At 50.3% G+C, this 20104-nt stretch overlaps 2 protein-coding genes and 1 pseudogene across 2 annotated transcripts in view; all 3 read left to right on the forward strand.

Annotated features, from left to right (window-relative positions):
- Positions 1-3959, forward strand: part of LOC115485058 (serine/threonine-protein kinase pim-1-like) — a 213710-nt pseudogene extending 209751 nt beyond the window's left edge.
- Positions 1-20104, forward strand: part of LOC115485198 (uncharacterized) — a 2106330-nt gene that overhangs the window by 1832419 nt on the left and 253807 nt on the right.
- LOC115485057 (serine/threonine-protein kinase pim-3-like) lies at positions 411-3089 on the forward strand (the record flags this gene model as incomplete). The annotated part of the gene is given in 6 exon segments (XM_050984242.1): positions 411-899; positions 985-1035; positions 1242-1608; positions 1839-2015; positions 2302-2385; positions 2388-3089. Coding segments are annotated over 6 exon segments (1632 nt in total), but the record flags the coding sequence as incomplete, so codon positions are not given.

Raw genomic sequence — 20104 nt, forward strand, 5'->3', positions numbered from 1 at the left:
CTTCGTCTCACACAAAGAAGAAAGAAGCCACAAGCCAACACTCTTCTTTATTGCTACAATGTTTTCTTTGGTTACATCTCTAATAGGAATGACTTTGGGGTGTGATTTGTTTGTTTCTCTCTTTCGTTCCTTGGTGCGCGCGGCGGCTCCTCCGTTGGGTTCCTGGGGGCAACGGAGGAACGGCCGCGAGCTCCGGCGGCTCAGCAGCAGCAGCAGCAGCAGCAGCAGCAGCAGCGCTTCTCTCGATCGGTTTTCCGCTCGACTTTCCACTTGTTCCCCATCCCGTCCCGTCCCGTCCCGTGCCGTCCGTGTTCCGCCTCTCCCAGGCCGGCTCATGCCACGTCCCGCAAGGCGCCCCTCGGCGGGGCCGCGGCGGGGCCGCCCCGTGCCCGCCCCTGCCCGGCCCGCCGTGGTTCCGCCTCCGCCGGGCTCTCTCCGCCGGGCTCTCTCCGTACTGGCTGTGGCGCCGCTGGAAGAGCCGCTCGCTCTGGTGCTGGCGGAGCAGCACGGTCTTTTGGCTCCGCCTGGCGCGGGCTCTGGCCCAGCCGCAGGCGAGGCCCCGGCCCCGAAAGAAGCCCCTGCGGCGGTTCCGCCCGCAGCCGCCCCGCTGCCGCTCAGCTCCCGCCCTGTGGCCGACAGCGTCGCCGGCAGCTTCCCCGCTCCGATCTCCGCCTCTCGCCAGCTCGGCCGCCGGCCCCGAGCCGCCGCAGCCCAGGGCGGCTGGGCAAGCAGCGGCGCGCCGGGCGGGCGGGTGCCCCGGGCAGAAGAGCGGGAGCGCGGTGCCGCCCGCACGGGCGGAGAAGCCTCCCCTAGAGCAGCTCTACCGGGAGGGTCCGCTGCTGGGCAGCGGCGGCTTCGGCAGCGTTTACTCCGGGACCCGGCTCGCCGACGGCGCCCCGGTAAGAGACGGGGCCGGTCGGAGGGGGGCGGTGGGCGGCGGGCGACGGGCGAGGAGCTCAGCCCGCCGCTCGCCTTGGCTTGCAGGTGGCCATCAAGCGAGTGTCCCGGGACCGCATCTCGGAGTGGGCGCGGCTGGTGAGTGAGCGGGGCCAGCGGGAGGAGCCGGCGGGGCGTGCCGGGCGGGGCGAAGGCGAGGCCCGGCAGGGCGGCAGCCGGAACACTGCGAGGGGAGCGAGCGTGGAGTGAGCGGGGTGGCGAGCAGTGGCAGGGCCGGGCAGGGGGTGCCCGAGGCGCGGCGCAGCATCGGCCCCGCTGACGGCATCGCGGTGCCCCCGCAGCAGAACGGCGCCCTTGTGCCCCTGGAGCTGGCGCTGCTGTGGATGGTGTCGCGGCCTGGCTCCCGCGGCGTCGTGCGGCTCCTGGACTGGTTCGAGGTGCCCGAGGGCTTCGCGCTGGTCATGGAGCGTCCGGAGCGCTGTCAGGACCTCTGGTACTTCCTGGACGAGCGGCGGTTCCTGACGGAGCCCGTGGCGCGGGGGCTGTTCCGCCAGGTGCTGGAGGCCGTGCGGCACTGCAGCAGCTGCGGCGTCCTGCACCGCGACATCAAGGCCGAGAACGTCCTCGTGGACCTGGCTACGGGCGAGGCGAAGCTCATTGACTTCGGGTGTGGCACGATCCTCCAGGACACATTCTACACCCAGATGTCAGGTGAGCCCAAAGCCAGGGCCCAGCCGGGCAGCAGAGGTTCCCCCCTTTGCTGGTAGAGGGGGAAAAGGGAGAGAAGGAAGGAGGGGGAATCCTTCCTCAGCCAGCTGCAGCCAAGTTGCTTTTTGGCAGGGCAGGGGCTGGCTGTTGTGGAACTGGAGCTGGCTGGGAGGGAGGGAAGGAGGGAGGGAGGGAGCAGGATATGCCTGATGAGCTGCGCCCGAGTCCCATAGGAACGCCGGAGTACAGCCCACCGGAATGGATCCTCTTTGGCTGCTACCATGGCCAGCCAGCCACCATCTGGTCTCTGGGCATCCTGCTCTATGAGCTGGTCTGCGGGCACCTTCCTTTCCACACCAAGGAGGACATCGTCCGGGGCCAGCTCTGCTTCCCCGCCGAGGTGTCTCAAGGTGGGGATGCGTCTTCAAGGCATGAGGGGAAGAATGGGCTTGGGAGGGGCAGCTGGCACAGAAGCGTCCTGCTCTTGCAGCTGGTGAGGAGGTGGATCTGCTGGGCTTAGCTGGAGGAGGTGGCACCTGTGCCTCTGTGCTGGTGTCCTCTGCAAGAGAGGGTCAATGGGAAGCTCTTGGCTGCATCTCTGAGCACACCTGGTGTGGCCTGAGCACTGTGGAATGTGGGAGAGCATGGACAGGAGCCTTGTCCCGCTGAGCGGCGGTTTCTTGTTTCTCTCCGCAGAGTGCCAGCACCTCATCAGGTGGTGTTTATGCATGGACCCCACAGACAGGCCATCCCTGGAGGACCTTTTTGAGCATTCTTGGCTGCAGGAGCCCTGCCTGGCCCAGGAGACAGCAGAGATGGATCCCTGTGCACAGTAGGATCCAGGAGCCCAGCAAGCACCAGCAGCACGAGTCCCGTGGCTCTGGAAGAAAAGCCTGGAGTGTTTCCCTGTGGCTGCAGCGTGGAGGAGAGAGCACAGCCAAGGAGATGCTTCCGCTGGTCCCCGGCGAGCTGTGGAGGGAGCAGCTCCGAGCTCCCCATCCTATTGGAGAAGTGGTGGCAGTGCAGTGAAGGTGCCACGGACTGGGACAGGGGAAACATCCCCCTGCAGGTCAATGGCATCATGATGTTGCCGCAAGCCGAGGCACAGCTGGCGTGTTCTTCTGGAGCCCGACGTGGAGCTGGGAACACCATCCTGGAGCTGGCCGCTGGCGGGGCAGAGCCGATGGGCTTTGGCTGCGGCCCCTGCCTGGAGGACACGCTCTGCGCCCTGATGAAATCAAGATGAGTCCCCAGCCAGGGCAGGGCTGGGGGGATGCTGGTGCTTCCAGGCAGAGCAGGGCTCGGCCTGGCCCCGTGCTGGAGGTTCCCCGCTTGGCGACACTGGAGAATATTAATATTTCTGCTGGCCCCCGAGTTGCTTTTTGGCGTGACAGGGGACTGATGTTGCCTTGCTGACAGCTTCTGCCAGCCAGCCTGGCACGGGCTGAGGCAGGGGCAGCCAGCCTGACAAAAGCATCCATCCATGTGGAGGCAGGGGCAGCCAGCCTGACAAAAGCATCCATCCATGTGGATGGTGGGTAGCAGAGGTGGGGGGACGGGTTCCGGAGCCATGCCCCAGCTGGTCTGCTCTGCAGGCCCTTGAGGAAGGGGCGTGTTTACGGGTGGGAAAGGTGGGGATTTTCCCCACCTGTGGGCAGGTTTAATTCACCCATGGAGTGGTCAGACCCTCCTCAGGCCTGTGAAACAGTGACATGCTTTGCGCTTCTTCTTGTTTCCAGGTCTTGTTTTGAATTGACTTCCATGCAATTGTTCTCTGTTTTCCCCAGGAGGATTTCACCTGGTGCCCGGATCGGACAGGGAGGCGCCTGCAGTGTCTGTGGAGCACATCCAGTGCCAGCACCCCAGGGGCCACGGTCTGCAGGGACAGCCCCTTCCAGAAGGACGAGGACCTGGTGCGGGATCGGCTCCTCTCCTGGCAGCAGCTCTCCAGAGGTGGGCACCCGGCTCCACAGCTCAGCTGGCAGAAGGGCTCCGGGCAGGCGCCAGCAGGCACATGGGCATCCCGCTCTTGCAGCTGCTGAGGATTTGCTGTGCCGTGATTAAGCAGAGGAGGTGGAACGTGGCCTGCCACGCTGCCCTTCTCTAAAAACAGAGAATGGGTCGGGAGGTTTGGGCTCTGAGCTCAGCCAGCAGCATGGCCCAGGCACAGGCCATGGTGGGACAGGGGGACAGGAGCCTGCTGCAACTGACCGTGGCTCTCTGGTTTCTCTCTGCAGGCTGCCAGCACCTCATGCCATGGGAACGGCACCACTCGGCCTGCCAGGCTTGGGGGGCTGGAGGGCAGCAAGTGTTCATTTGCTGTCAAAAATAAATTGGTTTTGTTTTTTTTTTTTGTCATCGTCATGATCAGAGCGTTTCTTTCAATCCTTTTCCAAACTTTTGGCCTCCTGTGATAAATGGATGTGATTTGTGCTAACAAAATTGTAATTATATCAATATTTTTGGAATATAATTGGATAGGTGTATGTGATGCATGGTATGAAGCAGAAGGGTTTCTTTGTAGATGATATATGTAGGAAACAGGATACAGGAGATTGGAATGGCTTTGATGAACAAAAGTTAGGAAGACTCCCAAGTCAGAATTGGCATCAAGACGAAGTTAGGACAACTCCCAGGACAGGATCGGCCATGACATGAATAACGTTGGGACAATTCCAGGCAGGGAGTCTAAAGTAGTGTTCGTATCTATAAAATAATAAGGCTTAATTGGAACACAGTGCTTCCTTACATAACAAAAGTCTTGGGGCACATGCACAGCCTGTCAGGTTATTCAGAGGACAGCGAGGAAGACTGTTGGCCTTCCTCCAAGGAGAGCCCCAGAGAGCCAGAAGCCCCCTTAGCCACAGCGGGAGCATGCGCTGTGAGTGTGGTGATGTTGATTTCAAGAATCGGAAACAGGAGGAGATTTACAGGAAAATATTGACGAATATGTATTAGCACACAGTACATAAGTTGTGTTTGGATCCTTTTGCCTTTTGAACGTCAGGCAGGGTGGGAAGCCCTCCCCGTACCCCAATCGAGCAGTTTTGGTTATGCTTTATCCAAACCACTGCCAAATTACCTTTTTTAATTAGTGGATTCTATTTGATTGTATTGTTTTATCTCAATTAAAACTGCTGCTAAATTTTAAGTTTGTGAATTATTACATTAGACATATGGGACCTCATATATAACATCAGAAATATGACTTAGTAGTTTACAAAACCAAAATGAATATTATTCAGCTAAATTAACAAGGAATAGAAAAGCATTCTTAATCACAATCACAAAGGATAAAGTAACAGAGACTTAATCACAAAGGATAAAGTAACAGAGATGATGATACTTGATTAAATGAATACGTTTTTACTTAATGAGTTAATAGCTCAGTCTCCTCTGGCTTTTGATCCTCCCCCCAGAAGGGGAGCAGTTCTTTGATCTTCTCTTCACGAGGGGCACAGTCCTTAGGGTTTGGTCTTGGCTTTGGCATGGGGTGTTGATTTTTGGATGATGATGACTGCCAAAAACCCCCCTAAAATCCCCCCCAAAACCCCCAAGTCCCCTCAAATTCCACCCAAACCTCCCCCCAACCCCCTCAGGTTGAATTTTTCATTAATTTCAGGTAATTTTGGGTGGATTTTGGGGGGGTTTTGTACCTTATGGATACTGAAGTGGGCATAGGATTCAAACCCACTCAAAATGCTCCCTTAAAATCCCTCCAAAAACCCCCAAACCTTCTCAGGTTGGATTTGGAGGTAATTTTGGGTTAATTTCAGGTAATTTTGGGTTGAGTCTGGGTGGATTTGGGGTGGTTTTGGTACCTCCTGGACACAAAATTTGGCGTAGGATTCAAACCCAGCCAAAATCCCCCCAAATCTAAAAACCCCATAAATTTCCCCCCAACTGCCTGGTTGTTAGATTGATTTTTGGTGGATTTTGGGTTAATTTGGAGGAAATTTTGGGTGGTTTTATACCTTATGGAGGCCCAAGCGGGTGAAGGATTCAAACCCAGCCAAAATCTGCTCAAATCCCTCAAAACTCCCCTCAAATTTCCCCCAGAGCTCCTCAGGATGGGTTCTGAGGTAATTCTGGGTGGATTTGGCGTTAATTTTGGGTCCTTTTGTGAAGCAGCAAGGGCCCTGGAGTGGGGCTAAGCAGTGGGGCAGGAAGGGGAGGAAGGAAGGAGGTGTGAAAACCCCCCTGAGGATCCCCTGATGGGGACACCCCTAAAAAGTTCTGTGCCAGGACTGAGAAACAAACCGGACCTTTGGTTTTTCAGTCTTCAGGTTGTTATTTTTCTCTTACCAAAAGTTCAGCAGCGCCATCTGCACACCAGACTTAGTGTTCAAAGAGAAGACACCAAAAGTCACAGGACAAACAGGTTCAAGGTCTTTTAAAATTATTTTGTCCAATTAACTCTTAGAACACATTTTGTTTCTTCCTTTCTACCAGTAACTAATTCTTTGTCTGCCACTCAGCATCTGCATTGCAGCTCTTTCCAACCAATCACCCTGTGCTCCCAGCACAGCAGAAAATGGAGCAGATGAAGAATGAGAAGGACATCAGGCAATGCCCAAAATCCTCCCTTCTATCCACCCTCATACTAAAAACCCAAAGCTCTCAGTTTTTCACCCTGTGATAAACTACACTACTCTCTATTGCACACACTCGTAGATTCCAGTTCATCCCAAAGTCTTGGAAGCTTTCTCCATGGACAAAGGTTAAAAGCAGTGTTCTCCTGGGGATCAGGACTTCTCAGGACAGGCAGGGAGACATTCCCTGTGCCCTGGGTTCCAACAGCAGGGGGGAAGGGGAGGTTGGGGACAGGAAAAGAAGGACTTGGGCAGGAAAAAGGGGAACCTTAAACAGCGTGGTAAGCGCCATTTCTAGAGGGAGGGCCCGGGACGGCGCAGCCGTCACCTTCCCAGGTAGGTGTGGATACACAATCCAGGTCAGATTTCCCATGGATCCGTCTGGGAAACATTAGAGAGCTGGAGATGAAGAATTCTGAACAACCTCGCAGGTGGTGTTTGTGACAATTGTTTTCCTCACGGATTGTTTACCCCAAGGGGTGTTTTCTTAATTAGCCAATCGTGTGAAATGTAAAATAACCAATCAGGTCCACCTGTATTGGGATTGAGTACCAAAAAGTGGGTTTCCTAATAAAGATGATTATTGGCCTTCTGAAGATGCATGGAGTGTGTCACTCATTTATCCGTGTCATTTCTGACTCAGCAGTGACAGGCAGGGAAGGGGGGCATGGCAAGATGGGGGGGAAAGGAGGACACAGAACAGAGAGAGGACGGCAGCGCTCCCGTGTCACCTCTGGATGGATTCTGTCCCTTGTTCTGCCCTCAGGAAAAGAGAGACAGGGTGGCACAGAGTGTTGGGAAGGATGAAAGTTCAACAAGAAACTTTAACAGATATGTGTGCATGACAGAAAGATTTTTGAATGTAGAATCTGAAGAAGGAATAGAAATGAAAGCAAGTTTTGATGTAGAAGAATTGCTGATCCAGTCTCACTGGGTAACTAAGAAGGCAAAGGGTGTGCTACTTACAGGGGGGTTTTTACGGCTTAGAGCAAAGGATAAACCCACCTCAAAAAAGAAGATGTTTTTACCAACCGAAAAGATTCCACAGGTAAACAAGTCAGCAAAGTTACAAGTTGAAAAAAGGTCTCAGAATATTCCACTGCAAGGAAACTGAAAAACAACTTCTAGCTTAAACTGTAAGGTACTAACTTTTAGTGACTGGAGAATAGTAACATGAATATGGTAATTACAGGAGTTATGATAGGCTATAGATATAAGTAAAGATTGGTTCTTCTGTGTTAAGATGCTCAGCAAAGCAGAGTATATAATGCACTGTAACCAAACCTAAAGGGTCTCCAGGCTTCTCTGCAGCTGGAGCTGACAGCCCTAGGCATAGGCTCTGTCACCAGACCCTGGACTGCTGTAACATCTTGGATACAATAAACTGCATTTTGGAGAGCTGCCTGGAGTCGCACATCTCTCATTCAGGCTCATACGGGAGAGGGACACGGGGTGATGGAGAAATGGCAGCAACCCCGTGCTGGCAGTTTTCACTCCTTGCTGCACTCTTGGGAACAAAAGGGTAAGGAAAGATAAGGGCAATGCTATAGATACATATTATAATATTGACTTTTAGCAAATATTAAAATGGATTTTCTATCTGTGATGTTAAAGCAACTTTGTTGTAAAGATACAGCTTTTATTTCTCTTGTTAATTAAGCTTCATGAAATAGCTGCTTGTGTTAAATGCCTGCTGGGATGGGATAACATCCAATGCACACAGGATGAGGACACCTGTACAGATCTGCCAACTATCAGCACTCCCCGTCTGAAGGCAGAGTGCACCAAGGCCCAAAAACTGGAGGTGATAAAGAGAAGGAGCCAAAACCACAGCCAAAAAATACACATGCTCTGAAAAGGCAGACCCAAGGAGGGGCCATGTAGAACAGTTCCTGGAATATGTAAAGTAGTTTATGGATATGCATGAGGGTCTATGAATATGCAACAGGCTGCTGTAAGGGAAAAGGTATTTCAGGGGGATCCCCAAAGGGAACAGGGTGCTCCTGGCTGAGTGGCAAGATGCACCTGGTCATAATAACCTTTGCTCCATGGTCCTGGTCTCCCACTGTCCTTTATTAAACTTTTTACATTTTCACAGGAGAGTGAACATGTTTCTCACATTTAGGAACGGTTTAAGTTTTTTCATTTTTCATGGGAGGGAGTTTTGAAAAGCTGCAAGTGGCTAATCTGCCTGCAACAAGGACCTTCCACAGGCTCTTGTCACCTTTCCTGACACCTCTGCTGCAGCTCACGGAGGGTGAAGCCCTGGAGGCTCCTTAGGGGCAGTTATGGACAATTGCAGGCAGCCCCTCGATGCCCTGGATCAGCGGTGCCCCCTCCTGGGAACCCCAACGTTTTCCAAATAGGCATCATCTCCTTCAGGGTGCTTCCTTAAGAATCTGAGCTGTACATTGATGACAGAGGTAAAATTTAAATAATTTCCATCAGTCAGTAATATAATTCAGGTGTTAAGATGTTGGAATGTTGTCGGAGGACAGAAGACAGATGATGGACTTTGGACCTGGTTAACATAAGAGATTTGATACCAGGATGCCTTGGCAAAAGCAAACGGAACTTTGAAAATTAGACCTAGATTGCAAGAAGATTAAATCAGATGGGTTTACTGGAAAAAGAAAATCCCATTAAACTCTGCAAGCAAGGGATGTTGTTTTATGCATAATTTTGTGTATGTGATTGTAACCTAATCATTGTAGTGCACATTACTAGTCTCCCTAAAATAGTAAATAAGTGCTTGTATCTCAAAATAAAATCAGATTCTGATCCCCGAGTCAGTCTCCCCGTCTCTCTCCATCGCTGACACTTCCCTGATAAAGAACTTTTTTTCCTACTTCCATATTTTTACCTGAGAGCCCCCCTTAATTTAAAATTTATACCAATTCAGAAGGAAGGGGTTTACATTTTTCCATTTCAAGAAAGGCTCCTGCCTTCCTTAGCAAACACCTCTCTTTCCAAACCAAGACAAAGGAGCCACCTGTATTATACATGTGAATACTTAACATGAAAAAAACAAGAGCCTCAGAAAGGCAAAACAGCTTGGTAATTTGTAGGAAAAAACTAAACTATTTTTCAAACTAAAAAATACTCACAGCTTTTAGAAAACACAACAGAAGTGTTGGAAAGTATAAACAATACAAAGTATTGAACAGTATTTCTACATTATACTACATCAGCCAAACAAATGGATAGTAGGGCTTGAGGAACAAGGATATAAATGAAGTTTTGTAAAAAGGGCTTATTTTGGTCTCTGTGTGGTAACTGTCCTCACTCTGATGTAAATACTTCACAATCTATTTAAATTTTCATAAGTTTTAATATTTTGCATCATTGATCAACTATGATTTTTTTAGATCTCTTTTGTACCCATCACTGAATTATCTGAGCACAATCTTCAAACAAGACAAATGGTAAAGTAGCAAAGGGCTGCAATAACTGAGCAGCCAACAGGATAATCCACACTGGCATCTCTTGGCTTTGCCAAATCCGCTGTGAGTGCTTTTGTTTCTTTTCCTCTTTGGTTTAAAAAACAACACATTTTCAATACTTCTGATGTCTCACCTCTGAAAGAAAAACATAGATATCCTTGTTGGCAGTGTCCTTTTGGCCAAAAAATCCTTAAAAGCTCTTGTACCTAGAAGTCTTGCGTCCTAGTGAGCCGTGCAGTGGAGATGGGAGCCAAACTCACCATTCCTACCTATGCTGAGGATAGGGAAAAGAAATGGCATCATCTAAAAAACTCAGAGGTCTGCTCTCTAGCTCCTTCCTAACTCCTTCCAATCCCCCAAAGTGTGATTTAGCTACAAACAGATGACAAGGACTCGTAATGCTGGCTCTTTGACTCCAAAGCAGCTGCTTTAGAATCTTTCACATAACCCTGTGTAGTTATGTGCCAGAAATGTATCATTTTAGGAAACTTTCCCAACGTACTTGAATGGGGGTTTGTTTGAAAGGTGTTTGAGGAGAAAGCCTCCCAGCAGAGGTCTGGGCTTTGGCCTAGCTGTGTCCCTGCTGATTGTGAAGTGTGCCATCACCTGCAGGGGTTTCTGGCCTATAAAAGTTGGACCCACTTTCGGGGCAAATTTGGAGACCTCATCTATGGGTGGATGGAGCACCTAGGATTTTCCCAGTTGCCGGGAATGGTTCTCCAGGTCCCCGGTGTAAAAGGGGGCTCCCCAGGAACTGCACATCTGCAAGAGGAGAAACAATTGTCTTGTTTGAAAAGACAGGTGTCTGCCATGGAAGGCAGAAGCCTTCCCTGAAATGGAAAATGCAAATCCCCTCCCTTCAAATGATTATAATTTAGAAATTAAAATGCTCTCAGGGAAAGCTATGGGAATAGGACTGAGCCCACAGAGCAGGGCAGCGTTTGCTGATGGTCTGAGCCCTTCCTAAAGATCCTGTCGGGCTGTCTTAGACCCCTGGGGCCAGGGATTCCTTCCAACCTGGGCCACTTTGGGTGGGCTGGGGGCAGCCCCAGGACAGGTGGCAGCATGTGCAAAGGCCCTGGGTGGCACGCTGCAGCACGGTCACCGTGGCATGGAACGGAAGCCGGTGTCCAAGGGCCCTTTGTGACACGTGGGAAATAGAAGCTTGCCCGGGTGCTCGGAGCACACAACGGCGCAGAACGGGACAGAGCGGTGCCGTGAGGAGCCCCCGCACAGCGCACTCGTTCCCTTCTGACTCGGAGCTTTTCTGCGACCTTGTTCCTGAGGCTGAGCTCGAGGCCCAAGCACAGGACTCAGTGACCCGTGGCCTTCCGAGGCTTCTGTTCTGCAGCTGCCCTCAAGGGCAGACCGTGGGACTTGGTGCTTCCGAGCTTTTCCAGGACATCTCTCCTGCAAGTAGCTCCAGTCAGTGGCATGGAACAGGGACCCCCGAGAGTGCCCAAGCTGGCCTGGCAGGAGGAGAAGGAGGCGGAAGAAGGCCCTGGAGCTTCCCCAGCACAGGAGACTGAAGAGGTGGTGCCGTTCCATCCACCGCAGGAGGGTGAGTGGCAGAGCTGGGCCACAGGGCTGGAGCCTGCAGCCAACTTGGCCCCATCCCATGCCATCCCATGCCCTGGGGACATGCCCAGGGACAGGACGGAAGAGGGGCCAGGCAGACACCCTGCAGTGGCCATGCTCCATCCCTGTGGGGCATCCCAGGGCTATCCCTGCCTTGGAAGCGCAGGGTTGGGCTGTGTTCTCTGGCCTCTCCCGCAGCCCCTCAGCTCTGCCTGTGCTCGCTCTTTGCCAGATGCAGCCCTGGAGCGCACGGGAGAGCAGGAATCCAGCCATGGCCGCTTCCACAGCACAGCTCAGGTACCTGCAGCCATCCCCAGCTGGGCTGGGCCTGCTGTCCCTGCTCAGCCGAGCACCGTGTGTGGAGCAGTCCATGCAACATCCCCGGCTTCTTGCCCTTCTCCTTCAGCTCATTCGCGAGTTCATCCACAGCATCCGGCAGGGAGAGACCAGCACTGAAATAAATTGGGCAGGAGATCTTTCTCCTTTTCAATGCCTTTATTGAAAGCGATCAGCTGAGGTTGGGAGGTAAGACGGGTCTGTGGTCACACCTTTGTCACTCCCAGGAGTGGCTCGGAGGAGGAGGAAAATGCACTTCATCGACTAAAGGGCAGAGCTTGGGGTCCTGTCCCCACAAATGCAGTGGGGATATTCCCCTAATTCTGCTTTTTGGGTTTTCTGTCTAGGGTACTGGCTCTAGCCAAGGTCCTTTTAGTCTGGGGCAAGGGGCAACAAAGGTTCTCAGTGTCTCTGCAGGCTCTGGACCTTTGTCTCATGTCTAGACCTCACTTTGATCTCCTAATTCTGTATTGGCTTGTCGCTTTTGGGGGTTTTTTCGGTAAGTGTGGTAGGGGTCCTTCCCGTGGCATGCTGAGTCTGAGGTTGTTTTGCATGTCTGCCATTGTCCCCTCCTTTCACTGGCTGAGAAGGGGCATCCACCTGGCCCAGGCAGGGTGGTACTGATACAAAAAGGGGAATTCTCAACAATAGAGAGCTAACGACCTACTCTTAATAAGTCATTACAACATGAAGCTAACAAAGAACTCTCCTCTGCCACTACTGGTTAAACTTGTATTTCTACAACCTTTTTTAAAAAAATGGGTTACCCATTTTTACTCATAACATCGGGCACATGACCACTATATATGGACAATGGAACTCTGTGCTGTTTGGATGGTTTTGCTTCACTGAAGTGATGTTCTAAGAGAAGCAATTTGTCCGATGAAAAAAACCCAGTCAGTAATTTGCTTTGAGAACTGACAATCTGTTAAACCACTAAGGAAACTGCACACAGCCCTGTGAAGACACACATTAAAGATGAAAAAGCCTGTGAGGGTCTCTTTCCCTTCTGGCTGGCACAGAGGTACCAAGGCTGACCCAGCCCCCGTCTCAGCCAGGGCAGCCCAGGCAGCTCCTGCCGTGGGGCCGGGCCCCTTCCCAGGGACCCCGCCAGGCCCCATCGGCTGCCTGGCAGGGCAGGGGAGGCCGCGGGGCCGAGGCCGGGCCGGGCCATGGCTGCAGTTCCAACATCTGGGCACTGCTGAGCCCTGCCCCGCCGCCAGCCTGAGCCGAGCCAGGATCCGCCGGGTCCCAGGAGCAGCCCCGGGCCGGGCCGGCTCGGCCAAGGTTCTGCCACCGCTGGGGTTCACCCACAACCCCCGGGCAGGGGGAGGAGAAGCCATCGGCCCCGGCCGTGCTGCTGCTGTGTTCTGGCCTGGCTGCTGAGATCCTGGCCCTGCATGGAAAAGGATTAAATTGATAGATCAGACTCTCTTTTTCCCTATAAGGCACTGAAAAGAATGGGGAGATGACTTGTACAGCAAAGGCCTCCATGCTAAAATAAGTAAATATTGAAGTAGCTGTGACCCCATGAGAAGTTTGTACAGAGAAAAAGAGTGATGAGACCCTGTGCCCTAATCAAGAGAAGAAGATCTCTGTTCCTAGAAATGAAGATGATTTCAGAAATAGATAAAGAAAACCTTTGCTCCTAAACAGCTCATCTTTAAACTAATACCCCCTAATTTGACATGGTCCATAAACACAGCTGTGGGGAAAACTGTAAAAAAATCTGAAGGACTTCATGATTGCAGATTTATCCAGGTGGCTGTAAATTGTGAAAATTGAGAGCCACGAGAAAACTGTTTTCTTGTGGAGAAGTCTCCATAGCATGAAAGACAGACTCCTCTGCTTAAGTAAACTGAAGAAAGACTGTTTTAGATGTGGTAAACTGACTGAATATTTTAGGTTTTGTCTCTTTACACTGTCAGTTAGAAAGAAAAGGTTGTAGGGAGAGGAGAAGTGTTCTGAAGGTTTTTTTCTGATTCTTATTCATCTTTCTTTTAGTTACTATTAATAACTTTTCTTTATACCCTTTTAAAGTTTTGAGCCTACAGTGCCTTTATCCTAATTCTATCTCACAGGAGGAAAGAAGTAAGGATATTCTAGTGAGTGCACTGGTAATTAGCCAACACTGAACCTTCCACACCAATTCATGCATTCTCCAATTCTCCAAGAAATCTCAAATTAGCAAAACAAAACCACTACAGAAATATCTCTGATGAATTGCATGAGAGAAGATGGAAAGCAAGGAAGAGCTGTGTTTTTTCAGGACTTGCTTGGTTCTAATGATCCCCGTGGTCCATTTGGAGCTGAGCCCTGGAACCTCAGGGTCTGAGAGGAGATTGCACAAACCTTTCCAGGAGTCAAAGTCAGAGGAAACTCCTGAAGTTTCTCAAAGCATGAATGGGTCGCCAAGGAAGTCCATCCCCAACACAGGCTCTTGATGGAGTCTTTGGAGGAGGAAATTGGAGGCCAGGATGGCAGAAAAACTTCTCAAAGACTCAGTGTAGATAGGAAAATCCAAAGTACCTTAAAAACCTTGAGTATCTCAAAGCATTAATGAGCCCCACTGAGAGTCAGTACAAAGCTCTCCAGAGACTCGTTAAAGCAGATAATTGGGGCCATGATTGCACAAACCTTTCCCAGAGTCTGTATCCAAAGAGAAACACCAAGTACCTGAAAAGAACTGAAGTACCTTGAAGCATTAATGAGCCCCACTGAGTGTTGTTACTGACAAAGCCTCTCCAGGGACTAATTACAGCAGATAATTGGAGGCCATGATTGCACAAACCTCTCAGAGACTGCCAGGCAAAAGCCAAACCCAAAGTCATTTGAAAAGGCTGCACAGAGGCTCCTGGCACAAAGGAGGCTCCTGGCAAGGGCAGCGCTGCAGAGAGACAGCTCTGGCCAGGAGCAGCTCCTGTGCACAGCCCAGCAGGGCTGGGGCACTGCCTGCAGCCACCCCGGGCACAGCACAGAGGCACAGAGGGGTTAAACTCAGCCTGGGCAGGGAGCACAGAGCAGAGCTCACTCAGGGCTCACCGGAGCAGAAATCATCCCAGGTTTGAAGCAGTCATTCCCTGGCTGTGGGAAGAGAAGCTGCAGTTCCTGCAGGGATCTCCTGGAGCTGGCACATCCCACAGCTTTGAGGACCTTTCAGGAGCACTCTCAGAGCTGCTCCAGGGCAGGGCTGTGGCCCTAGGGCAGGGCTGGCTTTCCCTGCTGCCCCAGCCCAGGCACAGCCCAAGGCAGCTCCTGTTGCCAGGCTCTGCTGCAGGGCTGAGCAGCCGGGGCTGCAGCCAGGGGTGCCCAGGGCTGTCCTGCAGAGCAGGGTCCTGCAGCCCAGGGCGCTGGGCTGGGGCAGGGACTCTGCTGCCTGCCAGGGACAGCTCTCAGCCGGCCCAGGGAGCTGCTCCCAGCGCTGGGGAGAAGCTCTGGGGGGAAGGAGCCACCCTGAGCGAGCCACCCTGAGCAGGGCAGGTGCTGCTGCTGAGAGGGGCTGGGTGGGGCAGGGCTGCTCCCAGCTCCAGACCAGCCTGGGCACAGCTCCGGAGGACACTGCCCAATAGAAGGTAAGCCTGGGATTGCTGGAAAGATCAGGAGCTTTCCTGAGAGTTTTATCACCCCACTTTCCTATCCTTCTACAAGTAGGAAATTGAAAAAACAAAGATTTTTACTTTTTATATATTTTTCATATATTCATATCTCTTTAACTTACTACTATATGATTATAAAATTATAATCCTTACTTAACTCCATTAAACTCTTAATTAACTCGTTTAAACTACTATTATATACTTCTGTAACTATAATCCTTAATTAAATCAAGTACGTTCCCTAACCTTTCTCTTACATTTTAGGACAAGAGGCTGACTGTCTAAATACATTCCTGAAATACTGTATCATCTTATTATCAGGAAGAGAACCTACAAGAAGAGCATTTTGGTTTTTGATCAGAATGTGAGCAGTCATAGCAAAAAGTAAAGGCAAAGAAGCCCTTGGATCTACTCCAATGAGTTTAGCCAGGGGTGTGTAACCAGGGCAACTGAATCTCCTATTGGATGTTCCTGTTAAATATCCTAATTTATCAACCTTAATAAATTGTTGAAATCAGGGGCCGGGTATGCCCCATCCCCACTGGGACACCTGGAAGCTTCCAATAAATATCTGGTTTTTACTTTACCGTTCTAACAGTGTTGCAAGTGGTTTTTTTTCTCTTTTGATTATAGACCACAGGGGGATGAGAGAAGCAGAACAGGAATTGTAATTCCAGAATCAGAGAACATTCTGAGTTGAAATGGACACAAAGGATCATCAAAGGAATGTTTGAACATTTACAGGGACTCCAGAACTGTAACTTTGGGTGGTCAGTCTCTCTGCTGGGAGCCTCCCAAAGGGCCCTCAGGCACTCCTCAGCCCTGGACAGCAGCAGCATCACCTCTGCAGGGCCCAGCAGGGCTCTCCTGAGCTGCCCTTGCCCACCTGCACACAGAGCCTGCCCCAGCCAGGGCCCTGCACACAGGCAGGTTTCTGTAGGCAGAGTGGACCAAGGCCCGAAAACTGGAGGTGATAAAGAGAAGGAGCCAAAACCACAGCCAAGAAACACACATGCTCTGAAAAGGCAGACCCAAGGAGGGGCCATGTAGAAGAGTTCCTGGAATATGTAAACAAGTTTATGGATATGCATGAGGGTCTATGAATATGCAACAGGCTGGTGTAAGGGAAAAGGTATTTCAGGGGGATCCCCGAAGGGAACAGGGTGCTCCTGGCTGAGTGCCAAGATGCACCTGGCTCTAATAACCTTTGCTCCATGGTCCTGGTCTCCCATTGTCCTTTATTAAACTTTTTACATTTTCACAGGAGAGTGAACGTGTTTTTCCCATTTAGGAACGGTTTAATTTTTTTCACTTTTCACGGGAGAGAGTTTTGAAGAGGTGCAAGTGGCTAATCTGCCTGCAACAAGGACCTTCCACAGGCTCTTGTCACCTTTCCTGACACGTCTGGTGCAGCTCACTGAGGGTGAAGCCCTGGAGGCTCCTTAGGGGCGGTTATGGACGATTGCAGGCAGGGCCTTGATGCCCTGGATCAGCAGTGCCCCCTCCTGGGAACCCCCACGTTTTCCAAATAGGCATCATCTCCTTCAGGGTGCTTCTATAAGAATCTGAACTGTACACTGATGACAGAGGTACAATCTAAATCATTCCCATCAGTCAGTAATATAATTCAGGTGTTAAGATGTTGGAATGTTGTTGGAGGACAGAAGACAGATGATGGACTTTGGACCTGGTTAACATAAGAGATTTGATACCAGGATGCCTTGGCAAAAGCAAACGGAACTTTGAAAGTTAGATCTAGATTGCAAGAAGATTAAATCAGACGGGTTTGCTGGAAAATGAAAATCCCATTAATCTCTGCAAGCAAGGGATGTTGTTTTATGCACAAATTTGTGTATGTGATTTTAACCTAATCATTGTAGTACACATACTAGTCTCCCTAAAATAGTATATAAGTGCTTGTATCCCACAATAAAATCGGATTCTGATCCCCGAGTCAGTCTCCCCATCTCTCTCCATCGCCGACACTTCCCTAATAAAGAATTGTTATTCCTGCTCCCATTTTTTTACCTGAAAGCCCCCCTTAATTTCAAATTTATAACAATTCAGAAGGAAGGGGTTTACATTTTTCCATTTCAAGATAGGCTCCTGCCTTCCTTAGCAAACACCTGTCTTTCCAAACCAAGACACAGGAGCCACAGGTTTATATTCAGGGACGGCACTGCAATTGCCCTAAAAATTTCTAAGGGTACCTAGTGCTGTTGCAGTAATACAAGAGAACTGTAAGTGTGTATTCATATTAGGTAAAAATGGCTCAGCTTTGCAAAGCAAGAAACAAGTCATGGAAAGTTGAAATGGTGGAGTTGGGACAGTCTGGTTTTTGTGAGAGATGCTCTTAAGTAATGCCAGTAGTAATGTGCTGATCTCCTGTAACTTTGCTCCTTGTTATCTACTGTCCACCTCTGCAACTTGTTCTGCTCTTTTTTTTTTCTTTATTTTCTCAGCTGAGTACCAAATGGAAACACAGAACTGCAATGTTACTGCCAAAATAATAGATTTTTTTTTCAAACTAAATAATACTAAGAGCTTTTAGAAAACACAACAGAAGTGTTGGAAAATATATACAATATAAGATCTTGAACAGTATCTTTACATTATACTACATCGGCCAAACAAATGGATAGTAGGGCTTGAGGAACAAGGATATAATTGAAGTTTTGTTAAAGGGGCTTATTTTGGTCTCTGTGTGGTAACTGTCATCACTCTGATGTAAATACTTCACAATCTATTTAAATTTTCCTAAGTTGTAATATTTTGCATCTGTCGTGGTTTGAGAGGAAATGAAGTTTTTTGTGATGGTGTGGTCACGCCAATTGGTGTTCAGATTTGAATATTGGCACCTGATTTGTCCATTGAGGGCATGGATACGCCTCTGAGAACACAGGGGGTTAAAAGCTGTGAACTCCCAGGGGAATTTCCTTTTGGGTTCCGGTTTGTAACTGAGGAGACCCTCCCTGCCCGGCTTCGAGCTGGGCAGGGGGGGAGGGGAGCCGTGCGGCCGGAGGGAGGTAGGCCGGGCCTGGGCCCAAGGGTGGAGGAGCACTGCACTGCGAGGGCTTCGGCAGCCATCCCCCATTCCCCCCCACGGAGGGAGAGAGAGAGTGAGAGCCGGTGCCTGTGATAGCGTGGCTGGAGTGAAGGAGAAGGGGGGGGTGCCCAGCAGGGCAGCCAGCCGTGGGAGTTCATGAACCAAACCAGCAGAGCCTGGGACTTTTAACCCTTCTGGGGAGGATGGAAACCTTGCAAATGCTGATTCTTCCTGAAGTTGATGAGATTGAGAGAAGTTGAGAAGAATCCTAGGTGGGAGGAGATGATGGAGTGGCCTTTGGCCGGACTTTTCTTGGATAGCCATGGCAGAACCACTTGTGTTCCTGTGACACAGAGACTGCATTCTAGGGGGAGGCGATGGCTCAGAGCCAGGGGAGTGCGGTGATGTGAAGGTGTGTGAACAGAGACGACGGGTGAGGAGGGTGGTGGTGGTGCCCTCCGTCCTCGAAGAAGAAGAAGGGGAAGATGATCTCTGTTCAAGAGACCCCTCAGCCCCAGGGGGTGAAATTTGGGGGGGACAAGATTCCCAAAGGAGAGGGACTGTGCTCTTTTTGGAACTGGACAAAGTATCCTTAAAGGAAAAAACCCTAGAAGCAGCTCTGATCCATGTGCAGTGGTGAGAGCACTGGACATGGAAGGAAGAGGTCACGATGGCAAAATGTTCTCCGGGCGGTGCCACACGTGACATGGAAACACGAGAAGTTTCGACTGTTTCCTGGGGAAGTCTGTGGTGCAAGAGGGACTCCTCTCTTCTCGAGGAATTGAGAATTGATTATCTAAAGGGTGGTGATGGACTGAGAGCGATGATTTAAAGGGTGGTAACAGAATTAGGAGATTTGGTGGGGGGGAGGAGGAGGAAATTTGGAAGGTTTTCATCCTGTGTTCTGTGTGTTCTGTGTGTTTTTCTTTGTAGTTTTAGGTTAATAAAGTTCTTTTTTTCTTTCAGTCTTAAGTTGGAGGCTGCTCTGCTCTGTCTCTGATCACATCTCACAGTAGATACCAGGGAAAGAGGTATTCTCATGGGAGCACTGGCATTGCGCCAGGCTCAAACGATGACAGCATCATTGATCAGCTATGATTTTTTAAATTTCTCTTGTACCCATCACTGAATTAGCTGAGCACAATCTCCAAATAAGACAAATGGTAAAGCAGCAAAGGGCTGCAATAACTGAGCAGCCAACAGGAAAAGCCACATTGGCATCTCTTGGCTTGACAAATGCTCTGTGAGTGCTTTCGTTTCTTTTCCCCTTTGGTTTAAAATGCGACACATTTTCATTACTTCTGATGGCTCACCTCTGAAAGAAAAAGGCAGTAGCTGTTTTTGGCAGGATAAGTTGCATTTGCAAATTGGCTCACCTCCTTGGCAGCAGAACTGCATTTTTCCTTATCAAAGCTGCTCCTCAGCTTGAGTGGGGAGAAGGCGCAAAAGGATAAGAGAGGCTGGTGGAGCTCTGATGGTCTGAGGATGCAATGGTGCAAAGAGCTGAAAGGTGAAATTCCTTTTCTTGAGTTCAGGGTCATTAGGGAAAGGGACTGTGTGCCTGAAAGCTCAGTTCTGTCAGCCATATTTACCTAGTAAAAGCATTTTTTCCTGCACAAGGTTTGTTTCCTGCACCCCAATGTCGCTAGTGAACACGAAAGAACCAGACGCAAACCGCTGCTCCAAGGTGAAGAACAAAAAAGGGAAGTTTATTTTCTGACTCCAATATTTATAGTTTTCCAAAAGTGACAGTGGATTGGAGGGTGACAGTGCCACTGGGCAAACCAACAGTCCATCAAGTCTCTCCTCCTCCATAAAGGAATGCAGACAGTGTGTGATAAAGTTCTCCACAAGGAGGTAAACATCAGAAGGCTTAGAAAATCCTAGAAAATCAGGGCGACAGCCGTC

The sequence above is a fragment of the Serinus canaria genome, chromosome 25 (genome assembly GCF_022539315.1).
Source record: "Serinus canaria isolate serCan28SL12 chromosome 25, serCan2020, whole genome shotgun sequence".
Classification (NCBI taxonomy): Eukaryota; Metazoa; Chordata; class Aves; order Passeriformes; family Fringillidae; genus Serinus; species Serinus canaria.